At 35.7% G+C, this 27,791-nt stretch overlaps 1 protein-coding gene across 1 annotated transcript; it reads left to right on the top strand.

Moving 5' to 3' along the window:
• The first annotated feature begins 241 nt into the window (after positions 1 to 241).
• Ttc30 (tetratricopeptide repeat domain 30) lies at positions 242 to 26,088 on the top strand. Its single transcript, XM_089254450.1, has 16 exons — positions 242 to 382; positions 4,208 to 4,273; positions 5,945 to 6,154; positions 6,258 to 6,314; positions 7,632 to 7,700; positions 8,334 to 8,400; positions 10,849 to 10,953; positions 11,823 to 11,951; positions 12,392 to 12,594; positions 13,855 to 13,920; positions 14,129 to 14,325; positions 15,575 to 15,785; positions 16,518 to 16,589; positions 18,381 to 18,484; positions 23,091 to 23,299; positions 24,917 to 26,088. Exons 1-16 carry the CDS (start codon positions 335 to 337, stop codon positions 25,042 to 25,044), a joined length of 1,941 nt encoding a protein of 646 aa, XP_089110576.1. The 5' UTR covers positions 242 to 334; the 3' UTR covers positions 25,045 to 26,088.
• Positions 26,089 to 27,791: the final 1,703 nt, after the last annotated feature.

Genomic DNA, 27,791 nt, shown 5'->3' with positions numbered 1-27,791 from the left:
CGAGCAAAGTTTCCAGTTATTGCTTGAATTTCTAAAATTTGTCTATGGTAGAAAACAAAACACTTCTGCGAATCGCAGTGGATTTAAATGAATGCTAAAAAAATAAAAACGTTAAAATGACAAATGTGTGAGATTCATACAGTGTTTATCATCATAATAAAATTCGGGAAATATGGGCCATATGGTCATAGCACTGAATTGATTTTTTTAGGCTAAAAATCTATAGTAGTCAATACCGGCCAAGAAAATGCTGAACTCATTTGTTTACATTTAGTGAAATTTCACGAAATGAGTGCCGTACGTTAAATACTATATGATATATGTATAAATTATCATGGCACATATTAATGATGGTGATTACACCAAAGTCATATATTCCATGGTAATGATTGTGTTATTTTTTAAACAATATATTCCCATCTAGGTGTTAACTCCTATTTACAAAGTTCATGTCTTGTTATAAATTTAAAATTATTGTAGCGCTGAATTAAAATGTTACGCCCTGGGAAGTTTCCAAGGCCAACCTCACACATTACCCAGGCTCTGTCCCATGGGGGGGGGGGGAAAGAATATATACACATTACCCCGAGGGGTTTTGGCCACGCTGGAGAGATCTGAGTGTGCCGAGCCAGAAGGGTCAAATGCTGAGCTCCCCGGCCCGGTGCCCCCAGTCCTCGATCTTTGCGATTGGGGCGGGGAGCCTAGGCACCCTTTCTGCCACGGATGGTAAAGAAACCTGCTGCTCTCTCATGCTGAGACAAGCCCGGGGGGGGGGGAAAGAGGCACGACCCTCAACGCCGGCCACAGGTGCCCCCGGTCACACCCCCCATAGGTGGAGATAGACTTGGAAGTCTGGGGGGCAAGATGATGATGTTGATTCGTATATATATGCGTAGACAGTAGATCAGTGGACTCTACCTTTGATGCTGTGGGGGCATTGTTCCCCCCCGACCGCAATTCCCCAGGTCGATTTATTTACATCAAATTAGATTGCATTTAACATATAGATCTATATGTGGCTTCTTGTGGGACGCAACATATGCCTCTACATTGCCCAAACATTGGCCACTTCGCAAAAAGTCTAGACTTCTGGAATTGACTGTAACACAAATATTGTACTGATTGAAATTTGTGTGTAGCAACATTAAAGATCTCGGACCCACCTAATGTCTCTTTGCTCAGGGTTCGACTTTGACTTGAGGGAACCCCCTGGGCAAAGCAAATATTGGAATGGGGGGGGGGGAGATTCCAGCTAAGGAGAAAAATTTATTTAGTTGGTCAAAATAAATACATGTTAATAACATTTAGAGTCTTGAATTATGGGAGGATGACTCTTTGCCCACTTGTAGATGCAGAAATCAAGCCCAGCCCATGTGTAGAAAACTCATTGCCAACAATTCGCTGCCACGCAATTCACCAAAAGGAAAATCCATAGACAAAAACTTCATTGACATAGTCAGTGAATGAATGATTAATTGGGTCAGGGAGTTAATGAATGAGAAAATTGGTGGGATCAGAGACGAACGCGGGGGGGGGGGGGCACGTGAGCCTCCCATGCCTCCAGGCAATCAAAAATGTATTTTTATAATGTAAAAATTATTTTTAAAAAAAATTAAAATTTTGAAAGGAAATACCTTTTTATACGTGTTGTTATAATAAATTTATATTAATTTCAATGTTATTTGAAGGCTAAGAACTCAAAATTTCTTTTTAAGAAATTCATTGATACCCTACCATTTAGGCCATATATGGCAAACCCTTGGCTCGCAGACCAAATGTGGCCTGCCCCCTCAAAACTAATTTTGTAACAATGAACTAAAGCGCCACATCTACAGATAGCTTAAGTGACCCGATTCACAATTCCAGACACATTTTTAATCACTTGAAGGATCTGCTGAACATTTAGAGATCACTAAAGCAGTTCTATAGAGGATTTATCAATAGTTCAGTTGCCGACAAGCTGGGGAAAGGCTTTTCTCGTTTCCTGGTACACCTAGTAAAGAGGGCGATTAAGAATATTTAATTTTATCAAAGGATGGTTGATGACGTAAGCATCTTCCAAACCCCCCCCCCCTGCCCCCTTGTCATCAAAAGTCATCAAATCAGAAGCCTCTCATCGATGATGACTTAATACTTGAATGACCCCAAAAACTAATAATAATAAGCCTCATGAGCAAACACAAGAGTCGAGAATATGAACTTATTACAATTTACCAGTATTATTGAATTTAACATTATTTAAACTTATTGAAGTCAGAAATTTTGACAAAGTTTGAATTTCACCACAAGTCTCGCTCCCTCGATGTGACAGTCCAGATCTTCATTCAATGTAGAATCAGTCCTTCCAAGTTTTTGCCTACCACTCTCAAACTAGGCCGCCGACTTCCTTTACTTCGTGGACCTTAGAAGATGATCAAGCTGTCAGAGTTGAATTCAGGAGCATCGCTCACAGAGGACCAGACTCCTCAGGTGGAGTCGGGGTATGATGGATGAAGCAAGTTACTGAAATGAAACTACATGATACATGATGGAGTGAAGTTGTAAAGGAATACTAAGAAGTGATCTCGCTATCACCTTATGCAGCTTATTAAGTCAGGTCCTGTTTCGTATATATACAAAATTTAAAGACAATCAGTCAAAAATTGTAGATTTGTATGGCAAACATGTACACGACAGAGGAAATCAATTTTATGTAGGCCTATATAAATCTTCTGTTATTTAATAAATTTTTTTCAGGTGCGCCCTAGAAATGCTTTAATCTCTCTCAGAAATATCAAGCAAGGTGTGTCCACAGTCCTTTAATATTTAATGTTAAAGAGTTATAGATCAAACAGGAATGGCTTTTACTTTTGGTATAATATAATCCTCATATTAAAAATCTGCTGTTGGCGTAAACCTCTCACACAAATAAAATTACTAGACTTCATGACAATGTGCATTGCTGTAAAAGTACATTAGTGCACAAACAAAATTTCCTATATACTCAACCCATGCATTTATTCGAATATCAGAATTATGGGTGATTTGAAAAACTATGTTGTATCAGAGATTGTTTTTCGGCCCGAGATATACTGAGAAATTGAATTTTCTGGATGTGATATTGAAACAAATATTTGGAAAGTCATTTCGGCACAACATCCAGAAAATTCAATTTCTCAGTATGTTATATCTGTCAAGACCCGTTTTATTATTTATAAAAAAGAAAGAAAAATTTTTTATGAATACAAATACAATGCCACAACAGGCCAAATATCCAACAAGAAAGATGACTGAGAAAAAGAGGCCCATAACAAATATGGATGCCATATATTTCAGAAATACAGCAACCCCAATTAAAAATGCTATTACAATAAATAGAAACAATATACAGTGAAACTTGTACGAAACGGAACATCAGCAGACTCAAATAATATTCCATTTTAGACAGATTTCCGTTTTGTAATGGTGCAAATAGGAGCTCTAATAATTGAACAGACTATATTTTGATTCCGTTTAAGACAGGTTTCTGTCTCATGCAGTGTTTGTCTTAAACAGGATTCACTGTATATACATGATAAAATATTATACAATGCCCCCATAAAGAATACTTATGGTTGTCTTATTCTAATTATGGATAGCTGCTCGATTTATCCCAACATGGTTATCGTATTTGTTTTTAAACATGTCAATTGTGTTAGTATTTACTACCTCCAGGGGTAAGCTATTCCATTTATTAACAACCCTATTAGAGAAAAATTCCCTGCGACATCATAACTTTGCATTGTCTCTTATCAATCGACACTGGTGTCCCTTTGTTAAAGCAGTTGATTGACGGCAAATTAATAAATCATGGTCCATCCTGCCCATACCATTGCAAATTTTGAATGCTTTGATCATATCCCCTCTGCACCTGTGTTCTTCTAATGTAAACATATTTAAAAAATTGTCTCTCTTCATAGCTTAAGCCAACGTGTTCTATCAAGAGCACACGTGGCTCTTCTCTGTATCCCTTTGACCAAGTCAATGTATTTCTGCAAGTATGGTCTCCAAACCTGACAGCGTACTCCAGTCCAGGATGAACTAAGCCTTGGAGAAGCGATAAAATGACTTTAGGAGAAAGCAGAGACTTTTTTGAAAATGAAACCGAGCATTCTATTTGTTAGAAGAATAATATAATTATGTATAATGTACCGAGTAGCCTGTGTCTATAAATACATTTTCCTTTCAGATCAAAGAAGGTTTATACAGAGAAGCTATATCCATACTGAATTACCAGTTGCAGTTTCACAGTGAGGTAATTTTTCTTTTTTTTTCATGGTGATGCATGTATGTCATACGAAGCTACACAAATATATTTTTTTATTCGGTAAAACCAGTCTTATAATGATACTCAAGGGTTCACACGAGTCAAGGAAAACCAGGAAAACTTGAAATTGTCTTGGAAATTTTTTTTTTAACCAAAAACGGTCAGGGAATTAGGAAAAATAGCCTATTTATGTTTTAAAACCTGAAAATTTCAGATGGCCTGGGAAATCACCACAATAATGATCTGATCAAAAAAGTAATGATAGCTGCAGCAAAACGAGCAACGACAATGCAATTTTCCATTTCTGAGAAATACTAAAATGGATGCAAAAAAGCAAGTGCCATTGGATAGGCTCTTTTTCTGTCACACAAATGAAGAAGACAACTGAACTTGAACAGGCAACATTATCTGTGAATTGTCCTAAACGATAGTCCTCCTCTCTTTCTCTCGTCATTTAGATAATATTAGGTTAATTTGTCAGCATTAGCATACCGTACATTTACTTTATAGTAATATTAGATTATTTTATTGTATTATTGTGATCTATTATTGATTGAATGCTGTGTTCATTAGCATGGCCACAACTAAGGGAGGCCATTAGCTGAAGTTAAAAAGACTGCAGTGCCTCTACTCCGCAAGTCATGCTACTATGCATGTTTTAAGGCAAAGAGGGTTGTTTCTCTATGGTATAATGGTCAATGCACTTGCCCGGTATGCAAGAGATCCCGGGTTCGATTCCCAGTGGAGAGAAATTGCACTTTTTTTTCCTGTTCACCTTGGTGGCATAATATCCAGAAAGCCTATTGATTTCAAATTTTATCAGAATTTCCATCATTTCCAATGGGAAAGTTTGATTGGATATACAAACAATTCGGATGACAAGCTTTGTTTGTGGAACAAATTAAGCTTCACTGTAAATATAAAAAAAAAAGATGTTTGCGCACCATAAATTGAATACCTAGATCAGTAGTTCCCAACCAAGGATGCACATAAGCAATCGTAGGGGTCAAAGAGAATAATTTTAAGGGTGAGAGCTGGGAAATGCTCTATGATGTGATAATTTAAATAGGTGCAAAACAATGCAAATTTAAGTTCACTAGGGGTGCAAGCAGGCCCGTCATTTAGGGGGGCATGGGGGGCCGTTGCTCCCCCTCCCCCCCCCCGACTTTTGAAAATACACTAAAAATGGTATATATATATATATATGTATATACAAATATATAATATATACATACATTGAGTACAAGTGTTTTGCTTCCCCCCCCCCCTCCTGGAAAAAGATGAAATGACGGCCCTGGGTGCAAGAATTTCAAATTTACCAGAGTTGCGGTTCACTAAAAAGGTTGAGAACCACTGATCCAGATTCACCATGATAGCTCTGAAAATATATCCACCTGCTGTAAAATCAAGTTCAATGATCCAGCTCTATTGAAGTAGGCTACATGAGTTAATGAAAAAAAACCGACTCTACAGTCATATAATCAAAATTTTTGCATATTGCTTGAAACAATATTGTCCCAATTATATGTTCCACATAGATGTATAAAAGTGATGCGAAACTTTTAAATATACATAAAAATTGAAATTTTTTATATGTATCCTGCTTTCCTTCCAATTGTATTTTGAAGTTATCCTATCACTGTGTTTTTTTTTTGACAGTCAAGAGCTGCACTTTCCCTCCTAGCATACTGTTATTATTTCTCTCAAGATTTCGTAAATGCTGCGAACTGCTATGAGCAGCTGATGACGATATGCCCAGAAGAAGACGATTACAAGCTATACTATGCTCAGGCCTTGTACCAAGCTTGTATGTATCAAGAAGCAATGAAAGTTACCTGTCAGATCGAGAACTCTGAATATCAAGGAAAGGTAAATGCAAACCTTTTGATTGTGCGTGAAGTTTTTTTTTGCAATAAATTCCATTGTTTTTCTGAAATTCGCCAATTTTCTGTGTCGTTTTTCTCTGCTATAGATAATTAAGCTTCAAGCAGCTATAAAATATGGGGAAGAAGATCTTGCTGCTGCAAAGGTATCAATTCACAGATGCTTTTATTTAGCTTATGTTTATTTATTTTGTATAATACTGTTCTGCTTTGAATTTTGTGCCTAAAAACTGTGTAATTTGCTACAATTTACTCTGCTTACAATAGTTTTTTCATTGTGCTCTTCCATCTATTTCACTGAAGATATGTGAGTAAAAATCAATCTGATTTGCAAAAGATGGTCAAATTGACAGGAACTTTGTCTATAGAGTTACCAGGTTTGAAAACTGAGAAAGGTGTATGCCTGTGCACTTCCACCCTTAATAACTTTGCTTTCCAAATTTTCACTATAGATGACGCCACTATTCTGACTGATAAAAAAACCGGCTACTACAATAATTTTTCCCAACTAAATAAGAACTGCTAAAAAAAGCAAAAACAAAAAATTCAGGGATTTTCGACAGCTATTAGTCAGTGGAAAAAAACACAAAAACATTCATGTCAATAAAGAGGAGGATTTCTTAGGAAAAAAATTCTCCTAAGGAAGAATAAGAAAAATAGTTCCGCGGAAAAACGGTTATTCTAAAACATAGGAGGATGCTTCAAATGACATCAAAAAGGAGGACATCTGGTAACCCTACTTTTTTTGTCTGCCCTCCCCTTCTCCCATAAAAATTACTGCCTGTATCACGAAACCCTCTTTGTGTCTTGCTTCAGAAGTGTGCAGCTTATACAAAGTCGTGGTATTGCTATGAATTACTTTTCCTCCTGTCATTTTTCTAGATGCAGCTTATACATCCCAGTGACTTATCTATGTGAAATTATGGTATGACACTGACACATCCTTTGACCAAACATTGCATAGCAATACATCTTGAAATGATTCAAAAATGTGTGATTTAATTTCTTTTTATGGTAATTAATTCAGAACTCGGCTCTTTTCAGTTCTATGGGAAAGCTTGGTGGTTGCAAGAAACCAACACGCAACTAAATAAATATTTTCTATAACATTTTTTAATCTGCCGATAACATGAACGGAGAATTAATGATTAACAGGAACAACTTAGCCTACATCATGAGATAAAGAACAAGAGCAAAACTGTATCGGTACATCACCTTTTGTAGATCTGGTAACATGACATCACAAGCTCAGTTTCATTTGCATGATTATGATATTGCCACACCACCTCCACTCCCAGAGGAGGCATACTGGAAATCAGCAAAGTGTCTGAGCAATCATAATCACTATCATTTTTTAAAAAAATGCTATAGTATGTCAAAAATCAAATTTTAGGATTAACATTTATGTCAAAGCATTGTTATAAACTGATGCTTCATTTTAATGATTAGAGCTTATCTTGCAGAGCCTCGTAGATCAATGTTCAACCAGTGATCCCGATACAGAAGTGAACTTGGGCTGTCTCTTATACAAAGTAAGACAAATTTTTTTCTGTGTCAATAAATATGTGAAGTTTAGTTTTCGTATAGTTTTTTTTATCGTTTATTCTTCTTTAAACTTTGATATGGATGATGAAATTGAAAGAGTTTGGGGAGACAGAATCATACTTGTACTTACATAATTTCATAAAATTCTGTTTTATCTAAGCCATTTAGTAATCACACATAGAAAACTTTAGGCTCCCCATGCCAATTTCTTAGTTATCATGTTAAGCAGTTCCTTGCAATATGAATGATGTATCTGGGGTCCACATACGTTATTTAAATAAATTTTGTAATTGGAAGTATGTCTCAAGGATCAATGGTTTGCAAGAAATTTGCAGTAAGAAGTGTTAGCTATGCACTCAGTATATCATCCAAGATCAGCTTACACCAGAAACCTCCAACCATTGTGCAAGCCATTTTTGACACTATCGAGACCCATAAGCCACTAAGCTATACTATACACATTACCAACAAGCTTGGCCTGTGGACCATGCTATGAAGATCCCTGGTGTACACAGTAATACATGGGGAATTTTTTTTATGCTATTTGTTCTATTTGAATGACCAATTTATTGTTACACTTAATGTATGTCATCAATGCTAAATATATATTTCTTTTCCAGGAAGGTCGTTATGAAGATGCATGTAAGAAGTTTACTGCTGCAATGCAAGTTGAAGGTTATGTCCCTGGTAATAATCAAGTTTGCTTTAATTTATATATATTTTGGAAGTAAGGTGCTTTGCATCAGTCTGGGGTTGTGAGCGGTTCTATCTATCTATCTATCTATATTTTGGATATCACTTTTATCCCGCTGGCAGATGCCTTTATTTTTGTGCTTGTGTAAGTATCCTATATGACTCGGTGGAAGGGAAACTGTCAGATCATATTACATCACATATTCAGCAATATAGTAATAGCAATACCTCCAACTTACTTTTTCCTGCATATACATTCTCTCATTCCAAAAATAATTTTTTTCTCTATTAGACACATTTTTAACAAAGCTCGAAGGCTTTTCACATTACATTCTTAGAGAGAAATGTTTCCCAAAGAGAGAGTTGCTTCATAAAAGACAAATATGCCAAGAATAAAGAAAATCTGCAAATTTACTTTTTTTCCTTCTCTTTAGGAGGGCAGGGCATTACCATTGAAAAGTTTATATATTTTGGATATTGCTTACTACTGAATCAGAAATTTTTCATTGGTATTATGTTAAACATCTGTTATCAGGAAATAGAGTAGATTTTCAGTCAAATCCCCAGATTTGTTTTTACACATTGGGTGGGACTGAAATTTTTATTTGCGGAATCACAAAATTGTTAAATTGGAATTCACCTGCATATTGTGACTAAGATTGGATTTCATACAGTTTTTTCAATATACCTACATGTTCAGAGAACTTACATTTCTACAGATTTTTAAAATGTAGAGAGTGACATTCACATTCAGAGACTTGCCTTCTAATGCCTGTGATTCAGTGGGAAATGATAGCTTATGTATCCTTCATAGCCCTAACATGGGAGAGGCAGATGAATTCCATTATTGTTATTGTTTTGTGCACCATAAATTTACTATGGAAGATGCCAGAGTAAAATCCTGGCCTTTGAAACCTGCCAGAGATCACAGCCTATGGGCCCGGCTTCAGGATGGGGGGGGGGGGGAGTCTTGGTATCAACCCATATATTCTCTAAATGGATTCAGATTTGGACTTTTGAAGGCCAAGGAAAGTGGTGGAAATTGTATTGATATCCTTAAAAACACTCCTATTTTTATATGATAGTGTAATTGCTCAGTGGCAATAACATGTACTCACTTATAAAGCTTATTACTTGTACTTATTAAAGCTTACTTATACTTATAAAAAGCATCCATCCTTGTCTTGATAACTATGCAACATAATTGCACATAATACATGATCTCAATCGCTGTCCAGTAATTCATTTACTGTAGAACCCTGCTAATGCAAAAACTTGCTTAATCCAAATTGCTCTTTAAAAAAGTCAATATGAGCGAGAAAGTTGAAAATCGACAACAAAAGATAAAACTCATAAATGCTACATTGTATGCATTGTAACATGTTATATTTTTCATATGGATGGTGGGGCAATGAATCACCAATCACACCTCATAATGATGAATTGCATAGTTGCCTTAAAAAATCTTCTGTTTTCATTTGAAGAAGCAACATATACCTAGCAGACGATGCAGTTCGTAGTCACCATTGCAGAATCATGTCTGCAGAGGTTGCATTATCATGCTGCCTCGCATATGGAATTGCCATTTCAAAAGTTTTCACTGCTTCTGAATGAGTCTTTGGTTATTGTACATCATATAATCTAACCCAGTGGTACAGTGGTTTATCTGCGATGCTCCCAGAATTGTCTAAGAAAGATCCGCTCCAAAGCCCTGAATAAGCAATCATTAATGTTCGCAGCTCACCACGATGCCCTTGACAAAAATTTGAATCTTTTGTAGGAGAAACGATGCGCTCTTAAAAGCTGGAGGATTTTATTGGATTCCTTTGTTGTTTCTTGATTATGGTTGAAAGCAAGTCTTGGCCATAATTTTGCCCAAGTTTACTTTAGCAAGGTTTCCATTATGTTTTCACATACATTTCTGCATGCCAGTCAATGACATATCTCACTGATTTTTTTTCATTTTTTGGAGAGTGAAAAGAAACTTGTTCTCATCTCCAATGAGATATCGAAGCAACATTTTTGAATACCTGTTTGATGGATTATAATGCCCCTTAGTCCATTGGCTGAAGCAAAGACATTGGAAGGGAAAAAAATCACTTTAATTTCCCCGCCATTGTTTCAGTCATTGTTAAATAGATTATCAGTGTTAACAAATCCTTGTAATCCGAACAGGTCTCATTCCCAATTAGTCCACGGATTAGCTGGGTTCTAGCATATATCAATATCTATTACAATTGGTGCACTAATTTGCATGAACGTTGAAAAATTCATTTATTAAGTAACTGTTAATTCTTATGCATTTAGGTATGCATTTTGATCGAAATCTATATAAGTCTGTCTCCATTCAGTATGTGAAATTGACATGATGTGTAAAAGGTATTATGGTATTTAATTTATGTTTTGATGCCTGTTTTATAACATATTCTTCATTCTTCTCAGATTTGTCATATAACATTGCTTTGTGTTATTATCGAACGAAGCAGTATGCACTTGCTTTAAAACACATAGCTGAAATCATCGAAAGAGGCATAAGAGAACATCCAGGTAATTCCTTTTCAATTAATAGGCGGCATCTACTCTAATTCTGTACCAAAACTTCAATGCAGGTCAAGTTTTTTCTCCACAAAAACTGATCCATGTATAAGTCAATGCCACCACCCCCAGTTTTAGAACAAATTTCTGAATAAAGAAATGTGGCTGATACACAAGTAGTATCATGTGACTAAAAATATATAGTCTTATCACTTTGGTCTCCCGCCCATAACACTGGTTTCCCCCTCCAAAAGAAAGCTCTGGCTATAGCTCAGCTGCCAGCTCCCCCTCCCTTGGAGTTGGGGGGGGGGGGGAAGGCAAAACAATATTTTGAAGATGATTTTTCCTTATCTTAAAACAATTCAGAATTCAATCTAATACCCCTGACTTAACTACATAGGCAGGACAAAACAAGCAGCAGAGAAGCCAGCCTTGAGCCAAAGTCCCAAAGTTTCAAATGCCTTTATATTGCCCCTCCATCTCCTGTTTTGTTAAACTATGCAAATTCAAGTCCCATAAGCAATAGGACAATCACGAGTAATGTAGAAAATATAAATCCTTGATGTGCGAAATTGTATTAGTCCTTTAACCACACATGTTCAGTCAGTCATTACTATCCAATCACTATATTGTGTATTGTTTAGTGAGATTTATTGCATATTATGCTGTATATTACATGTGTAATTTGATGTGCATTGTGGTATATTGCTTTGAAAGATGTATATTGCATTATGCTTTATCATGTTTTTGCCATGTACAATTATCCATATTTTTCTTTCATGGTCATTGTGTATTCACATCTTTTTTGTACCCTTTTGCACAACTATAACCACAGCTGAAAACCTGATTGAAGTTTTTGAAATCTCTGATTTGTTTCATAGAGTTGAGTGTTGGCATGAATACAGAAGGTATTGAGGTGAGAAGTGTTGGCAATACCATCACTCTTCACGAGACGGCATTAATTGAGGCATTCAATTTGAAAGCTGCTATCGAATACCAGCTGAAAAATTGTGAGTAGATAAAAGAAATGTTTTTATTTAATTTGATTGGTATAAAAGTTATCTCAATATTGCACTAAAATACGTAAGAAATTATACAACTTTGCCCTCAAATGTGATTTTGTATTGACGCAGTGGATCCCGCTTAATATGTTGTGTTCAAGACCAATATTTTAAGTGAAAAAATTCTCTAATCGGAATCTTTTCAATGTGGTCTTCAACAGTGATCTCTTAAACAGGATGCACTAGATTATATGGTTTTTCTAAATTTCCATTAATTTTTAGAGTTATGAATAATGAATCAATTTATGTAAAATCATCAGCATTGCCATTTTGTTTTCTGCTTCAGCCTGTATTATGTGTAAATTTCATTGCAGTAGATATCTGCAGAGTTGGAGGGTCATGAAGTGTAGTGTGTGCAATTTTCAATCATGCCATTTTATGATTTACAGTTGATGCAGCGAGAGAAGCATTGACTGACATGCCACCGAGGGCTGAAGAGGAACTTGATGCAGTAACACTTCATAATCAAGCACTGATGAATATGGACACTCATCCAACAGAAGGTTTTGAAAAACTCCAGTTTCTAATTCAACAGAATCCATTTCCTCCCGAGACATTTGGAAATTTATTGCTACTTTACTGTCAACATGAGGTGAATAGCTTTTGTTATTATCAAGGTTTTCACAGCTGTTGTCAGTTAAAAGACAGTTTCTTTGCTTAAAGTGCTCTTATTGGTACCGGTTCCATTGTCTTATCATTTCCTCAACACCATAAGTCTGTGTCACAGGCACAAGAAGTGTCTAAAGCCCCAATTACATGTGAAAGGTTGAGGTTTGATTAAGTATAGAGAAAGAAAAAGAAAAGTTCCCCAAAAAATATAGTGTAACCCTCTTCTTTGGTAGATTTTCATGCCTCTTTCCCATGATGCTTGCGATTTTACCAGATTGCAGAGGAGAAGAAACTGGTTTTTCATTTCCATGTAAACGAGACTCAAGTTACATTACTGAATACTGAACTAAAAGATAACTACAAGCTGACTGGCCAACAATTGCAATTATATTTATGCTTTTTCAGCTTCTCAGGTGCTTCTTTGCCCTGATTGGTCACTGTGGACTGTAGCTGATGTGATCAGCCGGGGGGGGGGGGTTTAATACAGAGTGCGTTGCATGTGTGGTCAGACGTACATTTTCACAAAGAAGAGATCCATAGCCACCAGGATGAAATAACACAAAAAACGTTAATTAGGTCTGGCAAGAAAGTAGCCAAACATTCTCTCAACGGCGACAAGAAAATAAAATTCTTTGAGACCCAGGTGCTGACAAAGACAGCTTCTTTCCTCGAAAGGACAGAGAGGCCATTGAAATATTTAAACATTAAAAACTGATACAATCAGGGTAAGAGGAGGTGATGAAGCTGTACAGGATGGAGATCCTCAAGAACTTGCTTGGCTACAAATAAAATGGGTGAGACAACCAGTCAGATAACTTGGGGCCTCTTGCCCAATCATCCATTCACCATCCTTCTAGACATATGGATGACATATGAGACTTCTCTTCAAGTCCCCAAATTGGAAGTAACGCAGCACCTGACATGCTAAAAACCATAAGTAACTTACACGCTGTGATCATTGGTCAGTCAGCCAAAAAAAAGAATAATTTGTAGCTCAAATAAATCTTCTAATTCAGTATCCATAATGTGACTTGGACACCTCCTAATGAAGCCAATCAGTAGCATCAATCAGGGGAAACATTAAGAAGAAAATTAAATCATACATACCATGGTCTTTTGTCCAGAGAAACTGCTTTTTCCAACTTTTGTTATGTTGTAAATTATACAAGTCTATAGTCAGTATTTTTTCAAAACTCATGTATTAGTACCAAAATTTGTGAAATGTATATTTTTCTTTTTCCAGTATTACGACTTGGCTGCTGATGTTCTTGCAGAAAATGCTCACCTCACATATAAATATCTGAGTCCAGTAAGTTTGTATCAGTTGACCATACTATATTCAGTTTTTAGTTTTCTGACTCCAGTCAAATCCAGTTAGTGAACAGGGTTTTCATGTAATTTCATGACTTCCATTGCAGAAACATTGTCCATTTATCATGATTACACTCGAAATCTTAATCAACCAATGGAACATATTGTTTTTGTAATGCTTATTATCTTTTATTTATTTATTGTAGTATCTGTTTGACTTTCTGGATGCCTTGATCACTCAACAGACATCTCCAGAAGAGGCTTACAAGAAGTTTGATGAGATGGCAGCTCGTCACATAGAGACATTGCGCAAGTTGACAAAACAAGTTCAAGAAGCAAGACAGAACCATGATGAAGAAGGTGTGAAAAAGGCAGTCAATGAATGTGAGGAAGCCTTGGAAAGGTGAGTTTGCAACAAAAAAAAAATTTTTTCCACAAAATTTATGCAAAAACATGCACTTTTTCCTTTAAAATAATTTCAATCTTTTTAATTCTTTCAATAGTTTCTAAGTGAGCAGCAAGGAAATTTTTCTGAATGAGCATAATTTTATTATCCATATGTATGGGAAGTGTTCTTTTCACAAAGAGCCTGGATTAAAATATTAGATTTGGATAATAGTTTTTACATTATTTGATTGGCCATACAACAGCTGTTTATTTCTCTCTATTAAAAATATAAGTTTTATAAATTTAGTGGATCATAAAATTATCTGCAGTAAATTTTCATATACAGAGTGGTCATAAAACAACTTTGCAGATACACGAGTGAGCCCCTTTCAGCCACAAAAATCAAAGAATGCAAATGAAATTCCAAATATGCATTCGGGGAAAAATTTTCAATCATAATAAATAATTTCAGCGAGAATCTTGTTTCACATGTTTCTATAACAGTCATTAGAATTTTTTCTTTGATTGAAAAATTGAGAATTTCTTGTAAATAAATCAGTATCTGAAAAATTTGTGTGTTGTTTTGAATTTTACTTTTTCCTTAATATGAAAGCTGAATGATTTTCATAAAATATTTTTGAGCAATAAAATGCCTCATTGAATGAAGTATCCTTTGGTAACATGATTTGTAAAAATTTTTGATGCTTTATGCATTATAGCATCATATTATGATACTTATAATATTTTTATATGCTTAAAAATTTGATAAAATATTGATCAATATCTATCACTATAATCATGATTACAAAATTATTTTGATTGGCTATTTACTCTATTTTCAAGAAAAAAAAATTTACCAAATTTTTTAAATTTTTTTATTAAAATGCATTTTCAATATGCATAAACCTCCAAAAAAATTTGAATGATTCGTCTCATTAATGTGCATCATTTGTCTAATTATGAGGGCTAAACAAAAATTAAGAGGCGTATTTAAATTTCTCTCATGAATATATTCCCTTCATTCATCGGCAGAGCGTCAGACGGATTGTGTCACATGACAAAACACATCTTCAGCCTTGATAGAGATTCGGCCATTGTCTTGGTTTGCCTGATATTTGACTGAGGGTTTCTCAGGAAAGTGCAATTAGTCTGACCTTTTCATTCATTACTCTATTGTTTTTTGTGAATTGCAAGAATCTTGTTTGTGTGAAAACATTGCTTCTAGTTATGATACTCAAACCCTTTAAAATAATGTTTTTTTTAAGGTACATACCAGTTCTGATGGCACAGGCAAAAATTTATTGGGAGATGGAAAATTACCAGCAAGTTGAGAAGGTCTTTAGAAAATCGGTAGAGTTCTGCAATGAGCATGACGTATGGAAGTTGAATGTCGCTCATGTTTTGTTCATGCAAGAAAATAAATTCAAAGAAGCTACTGGCTTTTATGAACCGATAGTGAAAAAGAACTATGAAAAGGTATGCAGTATTTCTTTCATATTTTCATTGTCTTGAGCATTCCTTTGCTGTCTGTATGAACTTGACCTACTTGAATCATGAATTACATTGAAATGAATTACAAAGTTTTCCATATAATTGCTCAATTACCCAAGTTTATCAGTTTCAGATTTTTCTCTATCGCTCTATCACAGTTTTTATAAAAGCAATGTTATCAAAACTCACAATAAAATAGTTTCAAAAAGAGGAATGTAAATTTTCATACTGAGTCTTAAGCGTGGCCCTCAAATCCGAGAGTTGGGATCCCCAGACAAGGCTGCTTTTTAAAGGAATCTTTGTCAGGCTGCTATTCTAGGTTTTTTCACAAGCTTCTTCTAGATTTATTGTGTGAAAAAACCCTGATAAGTTCATCTCTGGGCTGTAGCTCAGTAAGACCCTCAGCTCTCTGAGGGAACCATGATGCAAGATAAGATTTTGAGCTAGAGTTTTGGTTCCAAAAAATTTTGATTTCCTCACGTTTTATCAACACATTGAAATTCCTTTGGAGCATGTGGGTTTTGAGTTCCTGCAAAGGCAGTTGAATTTTCTCTCTTTCCAAAAATTCATCTTCGCAACAGCCAGTTGTTAAACACCTTCGTATGGATAGCGGAGAATGGCATCATCCTTACACTGCTTTTGCCTGGAATGTTCTTTTTGTTGTTTTAAAGTTTCATTTTAACCCTCCATGATTTTCATATTCTTCTTTTCCCTTAGATATTGAATGTCAGCGCTATAGTGCTAGCAAATCTCTGCGTATCATATATCATGACTACTCAGAATGAAGAGGTATGTATTCTTATTCAAATCTTGAATTTTAATTATTATTTTTTGTATGCATTTTATGAAGGAAATTTATATTCTCGTGATCTTTTCTTCTAATTCTCTTTTTTTTTCAAACTAATCATGGATCAATTTCAGACAGCTGTGTGTGTACTGGGTTTTTATGGGGGGGGGGGGGGAGGAAATGAAGAGACTGTTTTTTATGAAGTATGGTAGAGTCTTGAAAATCAAAACCCTCTTTTTCTAACTTTTTTTTTCCCCAGAGAGAACCCAATTGAACAATGACATTGTCCCCAAATTGCTATCATAAAATCATTGAAAAAAGCTGTTGAAAACTATCAGTGTCCCGGAATCGTTCACGATCAATCACATCCCCCAACTCTTTCTCAATCGCTCTCATCTGCGAGCCTTTTTCCCTTTCTTTTTTTTTTTTTTGAACACTTTATTCAAGAATAACAATACAATAAGTATGCTAGTACTGATTTTTCTTGTTTTTTTTTTAAGTAAAACAAATATTTAAAGCATTTTTTTTATTGTTTTTGGATAATTCAATTTTTTTTTTTTTTTGATAATCCGAGGTGGCTTCAATCCCGTCCACCTCAGATTAACGAGACTCTACTGTAGCTTATAATTACTGTGTATCAAGTTGAGTTAGGCAGTGCTAAGTAGAGGGCAGTGGTATCCACAGTAGAAACCACAATGGAACTCAAGATATTGAATATTTAGCATACAGCTAATCAACATTAAAAAAAAAAAATTAGGAGCAAAGCATTTTTTTTTCTCAACGAAAACACTCTGAGAATTAGTAACATCTTTATATGTTAGCAGATAGGCTGACATAAATTTCGAAAACTTCTGACTCAAGTTATCAGGCATAGGAAAATTTTTTGGGCACCAATTTTTTAGCAGCCATGGTGATCCGGAGTTTGTCCAATCCTCATAATCGCAATAAATCTGAGATTTGTGGACACATTTAGGCTACTCTCTCATCTCAGTCATAGAGTGAAAAGCTATGTACAGGCTATAGGCTGAGTATGTATGGTCTGTGTAAATATTGTCGTGATTTGAGATTATTGACTTGGTGTCATTGCTGCAGCAATCATATTTAATATCCATCAGTTATGGACAACATTAAATTAAATATTGCCCTTACTGAAGATCTGGGACTATTCCTCATAAGTTCAGACTCTTTTGGGGGTCATGTGAGGCAGAGGTGTACACAGGGGTAGAGAGGCATGACCCTTCCCAGCAAGATCAAAAATTAAATATCTTTTAATATCTTGTAAAAAATTAAAACATCAAAAGCAGATGTCATGCCCTTCCAATTTTCTCTCATGCATACATACTTTCATGGTACATTTCAATTTTTAAGTCTTAATGTTTTTGTGTTTTTATTTGTCAATTCACTCCACATTTATGAGCAAATACTCATAACTGTGTAGTTACTTTTTTGAAGTTTTGTATATTTTTATTGGTAATTTCTTTGAAAACTCAATATATTGTCAGGAGTTTTATTTGTTTTGTATTGCTGTGTGATTATGATCACTGCATTGAACCCACCTTGTCACCTTATTGCACTCCTGTAGAGGCAGGATGGCAGAATGCATTGGATACTTTCGTGGTAATCCCCATTCCCAATCTATTCATTATGAAAGAAAAAATAAATATGCCAGGAAAAAATGTATTAATTCTCTCTCAGATTGTAGAAACTTACTCTGATTATGAACGTAATTAAAAAAATGTTCATCATTAATAATTTTCATATAATCCGCACTCATTATAAATTATTTCTTGTAGGCAGAGGAGTTGATGAGAAAAATTGAGAAAGAAGAAGAGCAGCTCGCCTATGAAGATCCGAACAAAAAGATTTTTCATCTTAGCATAGTTAACCTTGTTATAGGGTGAGCATATTCAGTTTTCTTGAATTTTTTACAATTTTTTTTTCTGCATTACTCTTGGGACCTATCAACTGACTGCTATCAAAAACAGTGGTTTACGGGTGCTCTTTTCAGCAGTTTGGCACTGGCATGGCTCCTACAAGGGTGAGACTGGCAGGTTTCCAGTCCAGGATGATTCTCATCATTTTTCTATTTTTCACAATAAAAGGGCTCTTGGAAATTCTGACCTAGCGGGAGGAGGATGGGCATGCTGGAATTTCACACACTGAAAAGTAGAGCCTTGACCACTAGCACAAAAGAAATTCACTTACAGTGTGTACATGTCCCCCCCCCCCCCACACACACACAAAGATGAGGTTAAAAGGGCTCAGTCCCAAAAGCCTGGGTCGATTATCTTTTTTTTAACACTATAAACTCATCATGGGGGCCAGCCAAAGATAGTTGAATAGCAAAATAGGAACCCTGCTGCAGGATGTGAGGGCCATGGGCACCGGCATAATACTACGTGTAGAGATGTAAAATTCTCAAGAATAATCTTTAGGAGAATATTCTCCTGAAGGACTACTATTACAAAATTACTAGAGAATATTCTCATTTTAAATAATAATTATTCTCAAGTTATTTATAATATTTTTCAGAGAATATTTGTAATATAACATGTATTAAAATAAATAACTTGAGAATATTCTCATCCAGGAGAATATACTTTACAAGGACTATCATAAATAACGAGAATAATTTTTATTATTAAGTTATTTGTAATATAGTTATATATAATATTCTCCAGAACAACTATTATTATAAATTATTTGAAAATATTAAGAAAATAATAAGAATCATTCTCAAGTTATTTATGGTAGTCTTTCCAGAGAATATTCTTAAATATTCTCCTTGATAAGAATATTCTCTCAAGTTATGTACAGTGAATATTCTCTGTCCCATCTCCTTCCCTGTCATGAAGAATGGGAATATAAAAGTTTGTAGCCCACAATATTAAACTTTAAAAGCAAGAAAATGAAACCAACATGGCTGAATTGCACAACTTGCAAAGAAGTATGAGTGATACAAAATTTAAGTGTGTGCACATCGAAGAAAATAACAGTTGAGTATCTTCTTAGAATGAAGGTGACTACATAAGAATAGCTTCTCCTTTATCAATCAACTTTGGTTTTGCTCTTTGTTTTGAACTAACTTCTGAAAATTTATGTAATTTGAAATAACTTTTTTTAGTGTTTCTAAAATCTTCATAACCAAACTTCTCACCATGAGAATATTCTGAGAATATTGAACTAAAAGTTGTCATTATGAGGTGATTATGCCAAAAATTGTTTTGTGTGTGTGTTTCAAATGTTCCAGGCACTGAAAACTGAATTATATATTTCATAATATAAATAAAATTAGTTTTTTTTTTCCATTATTTGAAAGAAATGAATATTCTTGATTATTCTCTGATTTTTACAATCCAGAAGAATATTCTCTTTCTTCAAGAATATTCTCACCTGACATCTCTAGCTAAGTGTGGGAATCAGGCTTTATATGTATCACTTGAATGCATGCAAAAAAGGGGAAATCACCTAACTTAATATGATCATAAATATGCTTAGCCAATTATCAATAATTTAGTGTTTCAGTGCATAACTCATGCACAGCCTGTTTTTTTACTAGGCTTCGTCATGTTAGGCTTCTCAGCCACCTCGTTGGGCATTTTGCCTGTTGTGGCATTGTATTTGTAAATAAATTCTTTTCTGGGAAAAGAAGCCAAACATGAAAGCTCAATTGCTGAAGAGCGATTCTCAATGCTCAATCGTATTTTAGCCTAAAAGAATAGGAACTTTCGACACGATGTAGCCAAGTCCCCTCATGTACTTCCCTCTGAGCCAATTCAAGAGGAAAAGAGTGACGAAAAAATAGTGAAAAAAAACACAGGTACGTTTACAGGCTGAGAGGGCTATAGCCTGTGACAAATTTAAGAAATAAATAGTCATGAAAATTAGACAAGGATGAGAGAAGGGTGGCAAAATTTTTGCAGCCCACAGTCAGCTGAAACATAAATTTCCCTTCGGTCATGCAAATTTTTAGTATTGGGGATTTTTAAAAATTTTAGTGTATAACTAAAGGTTAAGCTGCCTCCCCTTACAATTCGCCACGTGGGTGCACCACATCCCTTGTGCCCTCTCTTAAGCCCTGACTGCAGAGATTCTTAACCGTAGAGCAATTTGGCCTGCCGCCTGGCAGTCCAGTGGTTAGGGAGCTAGCTTCTGACTGTGCAGGTCTGGGTTCGAATATCAGTCTTTGGACTACTAACAGTAACAAATTCCCTGGACAGATTGTAATGATCTCTTGGGAATAAGCGATGATCATGTTATTATAAGAAATAAAATTTAAAAAAAATTCACTTGGGGTCTTTGAACTTAGACGAGAAAGCAATCAGCTGAAATAGTATTTCCTGAAGAAGTGTTCTTTAACATTTTTACAACTGCTGCATAATTAATTACAAACAAGAGGCATTACATATATCCAAGCTTATTAATATTCAGAATCGGTCTGTCGTAGCTGGTGAAAAAGTAATCAGGAGAAAAAGTGAATGCGGTAGTAGTAGTAATTCGCAGACTGATAAAGTACAAATAAATAGAAATAATTAGCATTTTGGCAAGAAATGAATAAATAAGAGAAGTTATTTGCGAACCGGCAAAAAATAAATGAATATGAGAAATAATTTGCTGACCAGTAAAAAATAAACAAGAGAAAATTAAATATTTTCAGACAGCCAAAAAAATAATAATAATAGAAGTAATTTGTGGGCGGACCAAAAAATAAAGGATAAAAAATTTGCAGATGGCAAAAAATAAATGGGAGAAATAATTTTCAGACCTGCTAATGGGTTGACCCTTTCAGCCGATTTTAAAATGTTCTTGATCCATATTATAGCTTCCACATTGTGAAACCTTTGCAAACTGTCATTTATTTTCAAGAAGAATTATTCTTTTTTCTGATTGCGAGCTGATAACTGCTGCCCCCTAACGAGAAAATTGGCTCCACCCATTGTTTTTATTTCCCTTACTATGATACAGAAATACCTGCCATGACGTTTGACTTTTTATTTGGGAAAAAAATCTTTTTGTGTTATTTATAGTGAGTGTGTATTTCTTTACCGTGCTAAAAGAAAGGGGGGGGGGAAACAAACAATCTGTTTTTCTTGCTATTTCTTCTATTGAACCATGAACAAGAGCTGACTCCGCCCACTGGCAGTTGATTGGTTGGAGGGAGATGATGTAAAACATGTTTTAATGTAAAAAGATCTTCAATGCATTTTTAGAAGACAAAATATTTTTTGGGGTGGCTCAAATGAAGCAGATCAAGTTTGGCATGATATCTTGGGGTTGCTGCTGGAAAGGTTAATACATAAATAAAAACTAATTAACTTGTGTAACTTGTAATTAACAGTGTAATACAAGGTCTGTTCAAAAAGTACCCAACCATAATTTTTTGTGAATGAACCAATTAAGTTAGGGAGGTATGTTGTTTGGTTCGCATATGTAGGCAATCCTAGTGTACACGCTTGAATTTTTTCCTGCCAGCATATTCCACATGAGTTAGGCATTGTAAGTGATGAGTGCATCACATTTTTATTTTTGATAAACTTGAGCAATGTTACTCCAATGCTTCGCGATGAAGCTGCTAATTGCAATGCAGAACCTATTGGTAGTACTCCTTGGTGATGGTTCTGCCTTATGGTGCGTAGTCATGATGAACCACTGGACTCAAAGAAGATGGTCAGCATGACTTTGACATTACATCTCCTGAATACCAAATCGCTGGTCAAAATAGAATGAAGGAAGCCTCATCTGAAAGTTCTCTGATCATGATTCAATGATCCTGTATCACCAGAGTCCTCACTTGGTCAATAACGATCACATTTCTGGGTGTTGAGGGCCTACCAGAAAGTGGTTCACTCTCCACTGATGTGCAGCCATCTTTGAAGCGGTTGCCACTCCTTTATTGGTGTGTTGCCCATTTCTTCATCTCCAAAGGTCTGTTGAATCTTGCGGATTGTTTCCATTCGGGAATCACATAGCTTCACGCAAAATTTAATGCAGTAACGTTCTCTCAAGTTTTTCCTGCCATTTTGTCGAAAACGAAAATGCAACACAATTCACTTATACTTCCTCATTCTTTGGTGGCCTGCCGACAGCTGGCAGGTAAAAATTCATACATGCACACTAGGACCTCCTGCATACACATATCGAACCATGCTACCCCAACTGCATTGGTTTATACACAAAAAATTATAGTCAGATACTTTTTGAACGAACCTTGTATTTAACCCATGTACGATTTTAAAATTAAATCTAAAATTATGCAGCAGCTACATTAATTGGACATAATATTTCTCAGACCAGTAGGAAATACCCACAAACTGGTCTGCGGACCAACAGTTAATGAACACTGCTATTAAGGGGTTGGTAGCCTTTATATTATTGGCACAGAGGGTCTGTGGAGCAGTTTCTTGGCTCTCATGCATGTTCTTTTTTTCCTTTTGTTGTGTTATTTTTAATATGCATTGCCAACCTCTTATTCTAATTTATACATATATCACATTTCAATATAGTACCTTATACTGTGCGAAGGGCAACTATGATTTTGGCATATCAAGGGTTATTAAAAGCTTGGAGCCATACAACAAGAAGCTGGGGACAGACACTTGGTTCTATGCGAAAAGATGCTTCCTTTCCTTATTGGAAAACTTAGCCAAGCAGGTTTTCACCATTCGAGATGCTGTCATGTACGACTGTCTACAGTTTTTCACTCAGTGCGAAAGTACGAATTTCCATTGTGTATATATATATATGCTTCTATATTTAACTTCTAATGCAGGTGTTTTATTATTATACTTGGAAATATTGGGCCTTACCGGGAATGTATAAGCCTAGGATACTCAAGCTACCTAGATACCAGCTTGGTAGTTTCCAGGCAACCCAAATGATAGCGTTGTGGAAACTCTTGATAACTGACACCATGGGGCTGAAATGTTTGTTTGCTGACGGGGAGGGGGGGGGAAGAGTGTCTATTAATATATAGTGAAGTACATTGAGGCCCAGTTTCACAGACTTCAAAAGTGCCTGTTAACGGGGAGTGTTCGTTATGGAGGTTGCACTGCATCGGCTACTAGAATACCTATGTGACTGGTTGATAGGCAACTTAGTGTGCTTGCTTCCTCACTATTCCGATATTGGGGTTCTGAAATAATTCTTAAAATTTGTAGTATTCTTTTTACATATAGATGGCACAATTGCATGTTTCCAGTTGATCGTTCAACATTCTTAAATGTCTTGTGGTACCTTTTATATGAGTATAGCATCACTTTATATACCTACTTTATGTGACAGTAAATGTGATGTCAGTTATTATGTTATAATTGGCAATATGTATAATAATTGACTTTAATAAATTTATCACTTTTACTGGTGATTATTCATAATGTCCAAATGATGTTGATAAATTTCATAAATTCTAAAAAAATTATCACTTTTGCCTTTGATTATATCCAATTCCCAATCATATCTGGTAAATTATATATATATATATCATGCTATGGATACACCCCTGACCCACCCAAAGGGTTTTTTTCATAAATCAGATGCTGCAGTCCTGCCCAGTAAGATACTTGGCAGGGTGAAACAGAAATAAATCCAGAGTCGAGTGCCAATGAGGTCAGATTCGGGGGGATATTATGCCTGGCAATCATAACATACTTGAAATTTGTTTTTTTCCAGTAATTATGCATATGTCCAGTAGTGTAATGGTTAAGACGACGGATACATTTCCTGAGCCTGGTGTTTTGGCCCAACCCCTCGGGGTAATGTGCTTATATCCCCCATGGGACCGAGCTTGGGTCATGTCTGGCTCTACAGTGATTATGCATAATACCCTAGTGGAGTGGTTCTCAACCTTTTTTGATTCACCGAGCCCTTTTTAATTTATAATTTTTATGGTGGAGCCCTGCAGGCTTTTATTTATATATATATATAATGATGCAGAATATTTTGCCCACGCAACCATAGAGAAATTTATTTCAAATATTACAGACACAGTTCACGTTACAGAATATGGTAGTATTAAATGTGTGATTACAGTTCCTTTTTTTCATCATTTCGTCACACTAATGTCATTTTTCATGCGCACAAGAGCTAATTTGTGCATTACGTGCAGTTTGAACCTGATTCTAAATAATTATGCTTTCAAGCCACTAATACCTTAAGAATTTAAATTGATAGCCATTGCTTGAATTTTTATCGATAGTCGTTGCGAATATCAGGAGAATCAGAATTTATTCTGAAATTTGGGCACAGAAAAGATGTCTCTAATTCATAATATTGCATATTCATTGTTTTCCCCATGATAATGTTTTCACCACATTTATTCTTATTATTCCAGTTTATGGAAGGAATGTGAAAGCTACCGTGGAACCTCCATTGGAAAACATGCATGTCCATCCTGGAAAGAACACTGTGACTTATGAAGCTAGGCTGCTGAAGTCGATATTAATGGAACTGATGGAATAGTATCTAGTCAATGTCTCGTTGCATTAGAAATAGCCATTTTTGTGTTTTGATCTAGTCCTCTCAGTCTGTGGTATCATTTAGAAAAGTTTTTATTATAAAATTTAATTTCACTCACACAGAAAGGGAATAACCAAGCTATCATAATTCCTGGACGATAAACGTTGCCATTCTTACAAAATGGGATAACTGTTATGTGCCTTAGCGGGTAACAAAGAGATGACATATTGTTCCTGAAAAAGATATGTATTTTGATACCGATTCTGCCAGGGAAGCATTATCACTTCATATTTCCGTCCATTCTAGTCATTTTTATGGGGCTGGGGTTTTTTTCTATGCACAGTTAGGCCCCATGTGCTAATTCAGTGTGAGTGTGTGGTGTGCTGAAGCATTTTTACACTGCACAAGGTAGGGACATTGTACTGCAGTACTACTTCTCTGTGTATATGAATTTTCTTGTATAGTTAGTTATGCAATCAACGATGTTGGAACAGCAGCTCGTAAAACATCTAAATGTTTACTCATTGATTCATTTCTTTATTATCCGTAGCTTTTTTTTGGAGTTTCATGCATTGCTCGAGATTGTGGACGAATCAGTTTTGTGGTAGTTATGTTTTTCAAGTGCCTGCATGTATCGTTTCTATGTATTTGTCATTTTTTCTGCAAACTATGTGCATTACTTGACAACACAATCATTATCTGAGATAATATTCAAAATTTTATACTCTGTTAATGCTTATATGCCAGCGATTCTCAACTGGTGCTCCGGAAAGCCAAAGGCCGCTCGGGGAAAAAATCTAATTATAAATATTTTGAAATAATAAAAGTAAATTAGTAGCTTTGATGAGTAAATAAAAAAAATAGGCCAACATGAGGCTCTGCTATAGAAATTATATACCAAAACAGGCTCCGCAAGTCAAAGGTTGAGAAACGCTGTTATATGCGATTAATCTATACAGATGAATTTTATCGTTTTCCTTTTTGGAGTTTGTTGTGTAGTGACGCTTGAACTGATTCAAGGGAACAAAATAAATGTTTGTTTTTGGGGGATTCAGGTCAGTTTTTCTGAGAGAAGGTCTGAGTCGGTGCTGGAAAAATCTCCAAAAATTTACATGCCCAGTCGGGCATGTAACTTGTATAGCTGCCAAGTCTCCCGAATTTCTACTGTATCTCCCGGACTCTTGAAAAATTCTTATATCTCCCAAATTTTGCCAGTGATTGTAAAATATCCCTATATTCAGGGGAAAAATTATTCCCCAAGAATTTACCTGGGAAAAAAAAAACTGCTGCTTCATAAGCGTTGTGTAAATTGTTGCCATTTCATCAAATCACAGAAAAATATTTCATTTTTGGGGAGAAAACACAAAATTAGCCAATCCGCAAGCATCAATCTGGCCTTTCAAAATACAAAATTGGCACAATCACAGGTATCTGCTTTATCCATAAGTCCCGTTTCAGGGCCGGGGGAGATTTTTTTGGTTTTGCAAGATTTAATTTTTGAGAGGTAATTAAACCCAAGGACTTTAACCTGTTAGTTGGCCATGATTGGCGATGGCTTGCACAATGTCGTGATTTTTGCAACGGGAAAATGTCTTTTAAATTTCCTTTTTACTAATGAAAAATCCTTAAAATGTTTTAAAAGATCCCTTTTACATTTATTTTTGTACAGAATTCTCGGATCCGCGCAAAAACCTCCCAAAATTCTCATTCTCCAAAGTTGGCAGCTAAGAACTTGAAATAATATGAATCGGTATTTGATATGCTGGCATGTGTAGTTGGGAGGAAAATACTTACCCGGTCAAAATTTTTACGTGCTTGAAGCAATAGATTTGTCCACACCTGGTATGCATGTGTCTTGTTATCAGAAACACTAGAAACTAATATCGTTCTACTTGCATAGTATTTGTTAGCTACCTCTGATGACAGAGATGGATCATATGGGAAAGAATTTGCTCTTTCTGTGTAAATAGAACAGGCGTTGAATTGGTGTGGAAAGAGTTTCAAGGTGCGAATATTTGGAAAAAAAGTCTTTCCACAAACGGCAATCAGGCCTACAACTTATAAAAATTCACACATAATATGAACAAGAGAAAATAACCTTTTCATATTATGTGTGAATTTTTATACGTTGTAGGCCTGATTGCCATTTGTGGAAAGACTTTTTTTCCAAATATTCGCACCTTGAAACTCTTTCCACACCAATTCAATGCCTGTTCTATTTACGCAGAGAGAACAAGTTTTTTCCCATATGATCCATCTCTGTCGTCAGAGGTGGCCAACAATTCATCAATTGGGTGGTTCCCCCCCCCCCCCCCCCCACATAATTTGCACACTTTGACCTACTCACCTTCTAAATTTGTGAAAAACGAGAAACCAAGTAGGATACGAACCGCAGTCACACATGCTTCCTTTCTACCGGTATGAAGGATGTATTTTAAAAAAACCTCTCGCATAGGGGTTCTTATTCCTTTGGGTTTCACAGACCTACTATTCCAATCAGGTCCGTAGCCAGAAATGTCGTTCAGGGGGTGACCAAAGTAATGATGGACCATACTAGATTTGCTATCTTTTTCCCATTTTTCGGTCATTTTCTCACATTTTGTGGGAGGGGGGGAAACAGACCCTTTGCCCAGATAATATTCAGTATGATAATATTCAGATGAAAACTTGAGAATAGGAATGCATCATCCATCTTGAGAATAGCAGCAGGCGTGTACTGGGGGGTTACCCAGGGCCATCTCAAGACCACC

Source organism: Pholcus phalangioides, unplaced genomic scaffold, assembly GCF_987345545.1.
Source record: "Pholcus phalangioides strain wild (caught in Gottingen) unplaced genomic scaffold, Ppha-v1.0 ptg000041l_1, whole genome shotgun sequence".
Taxonomy (NCBI): Eukaryota; Metazoa; Arthropoda; class Arachnida; order Araneae; family Pholcidae; genus Pholcus; species Pholcus phalangioides.
The sequence above is the reverse complement of the archived record's forward strand: the minus strand, read 5'-3'. Positions and strand labels throughout refer to the sequence as shown.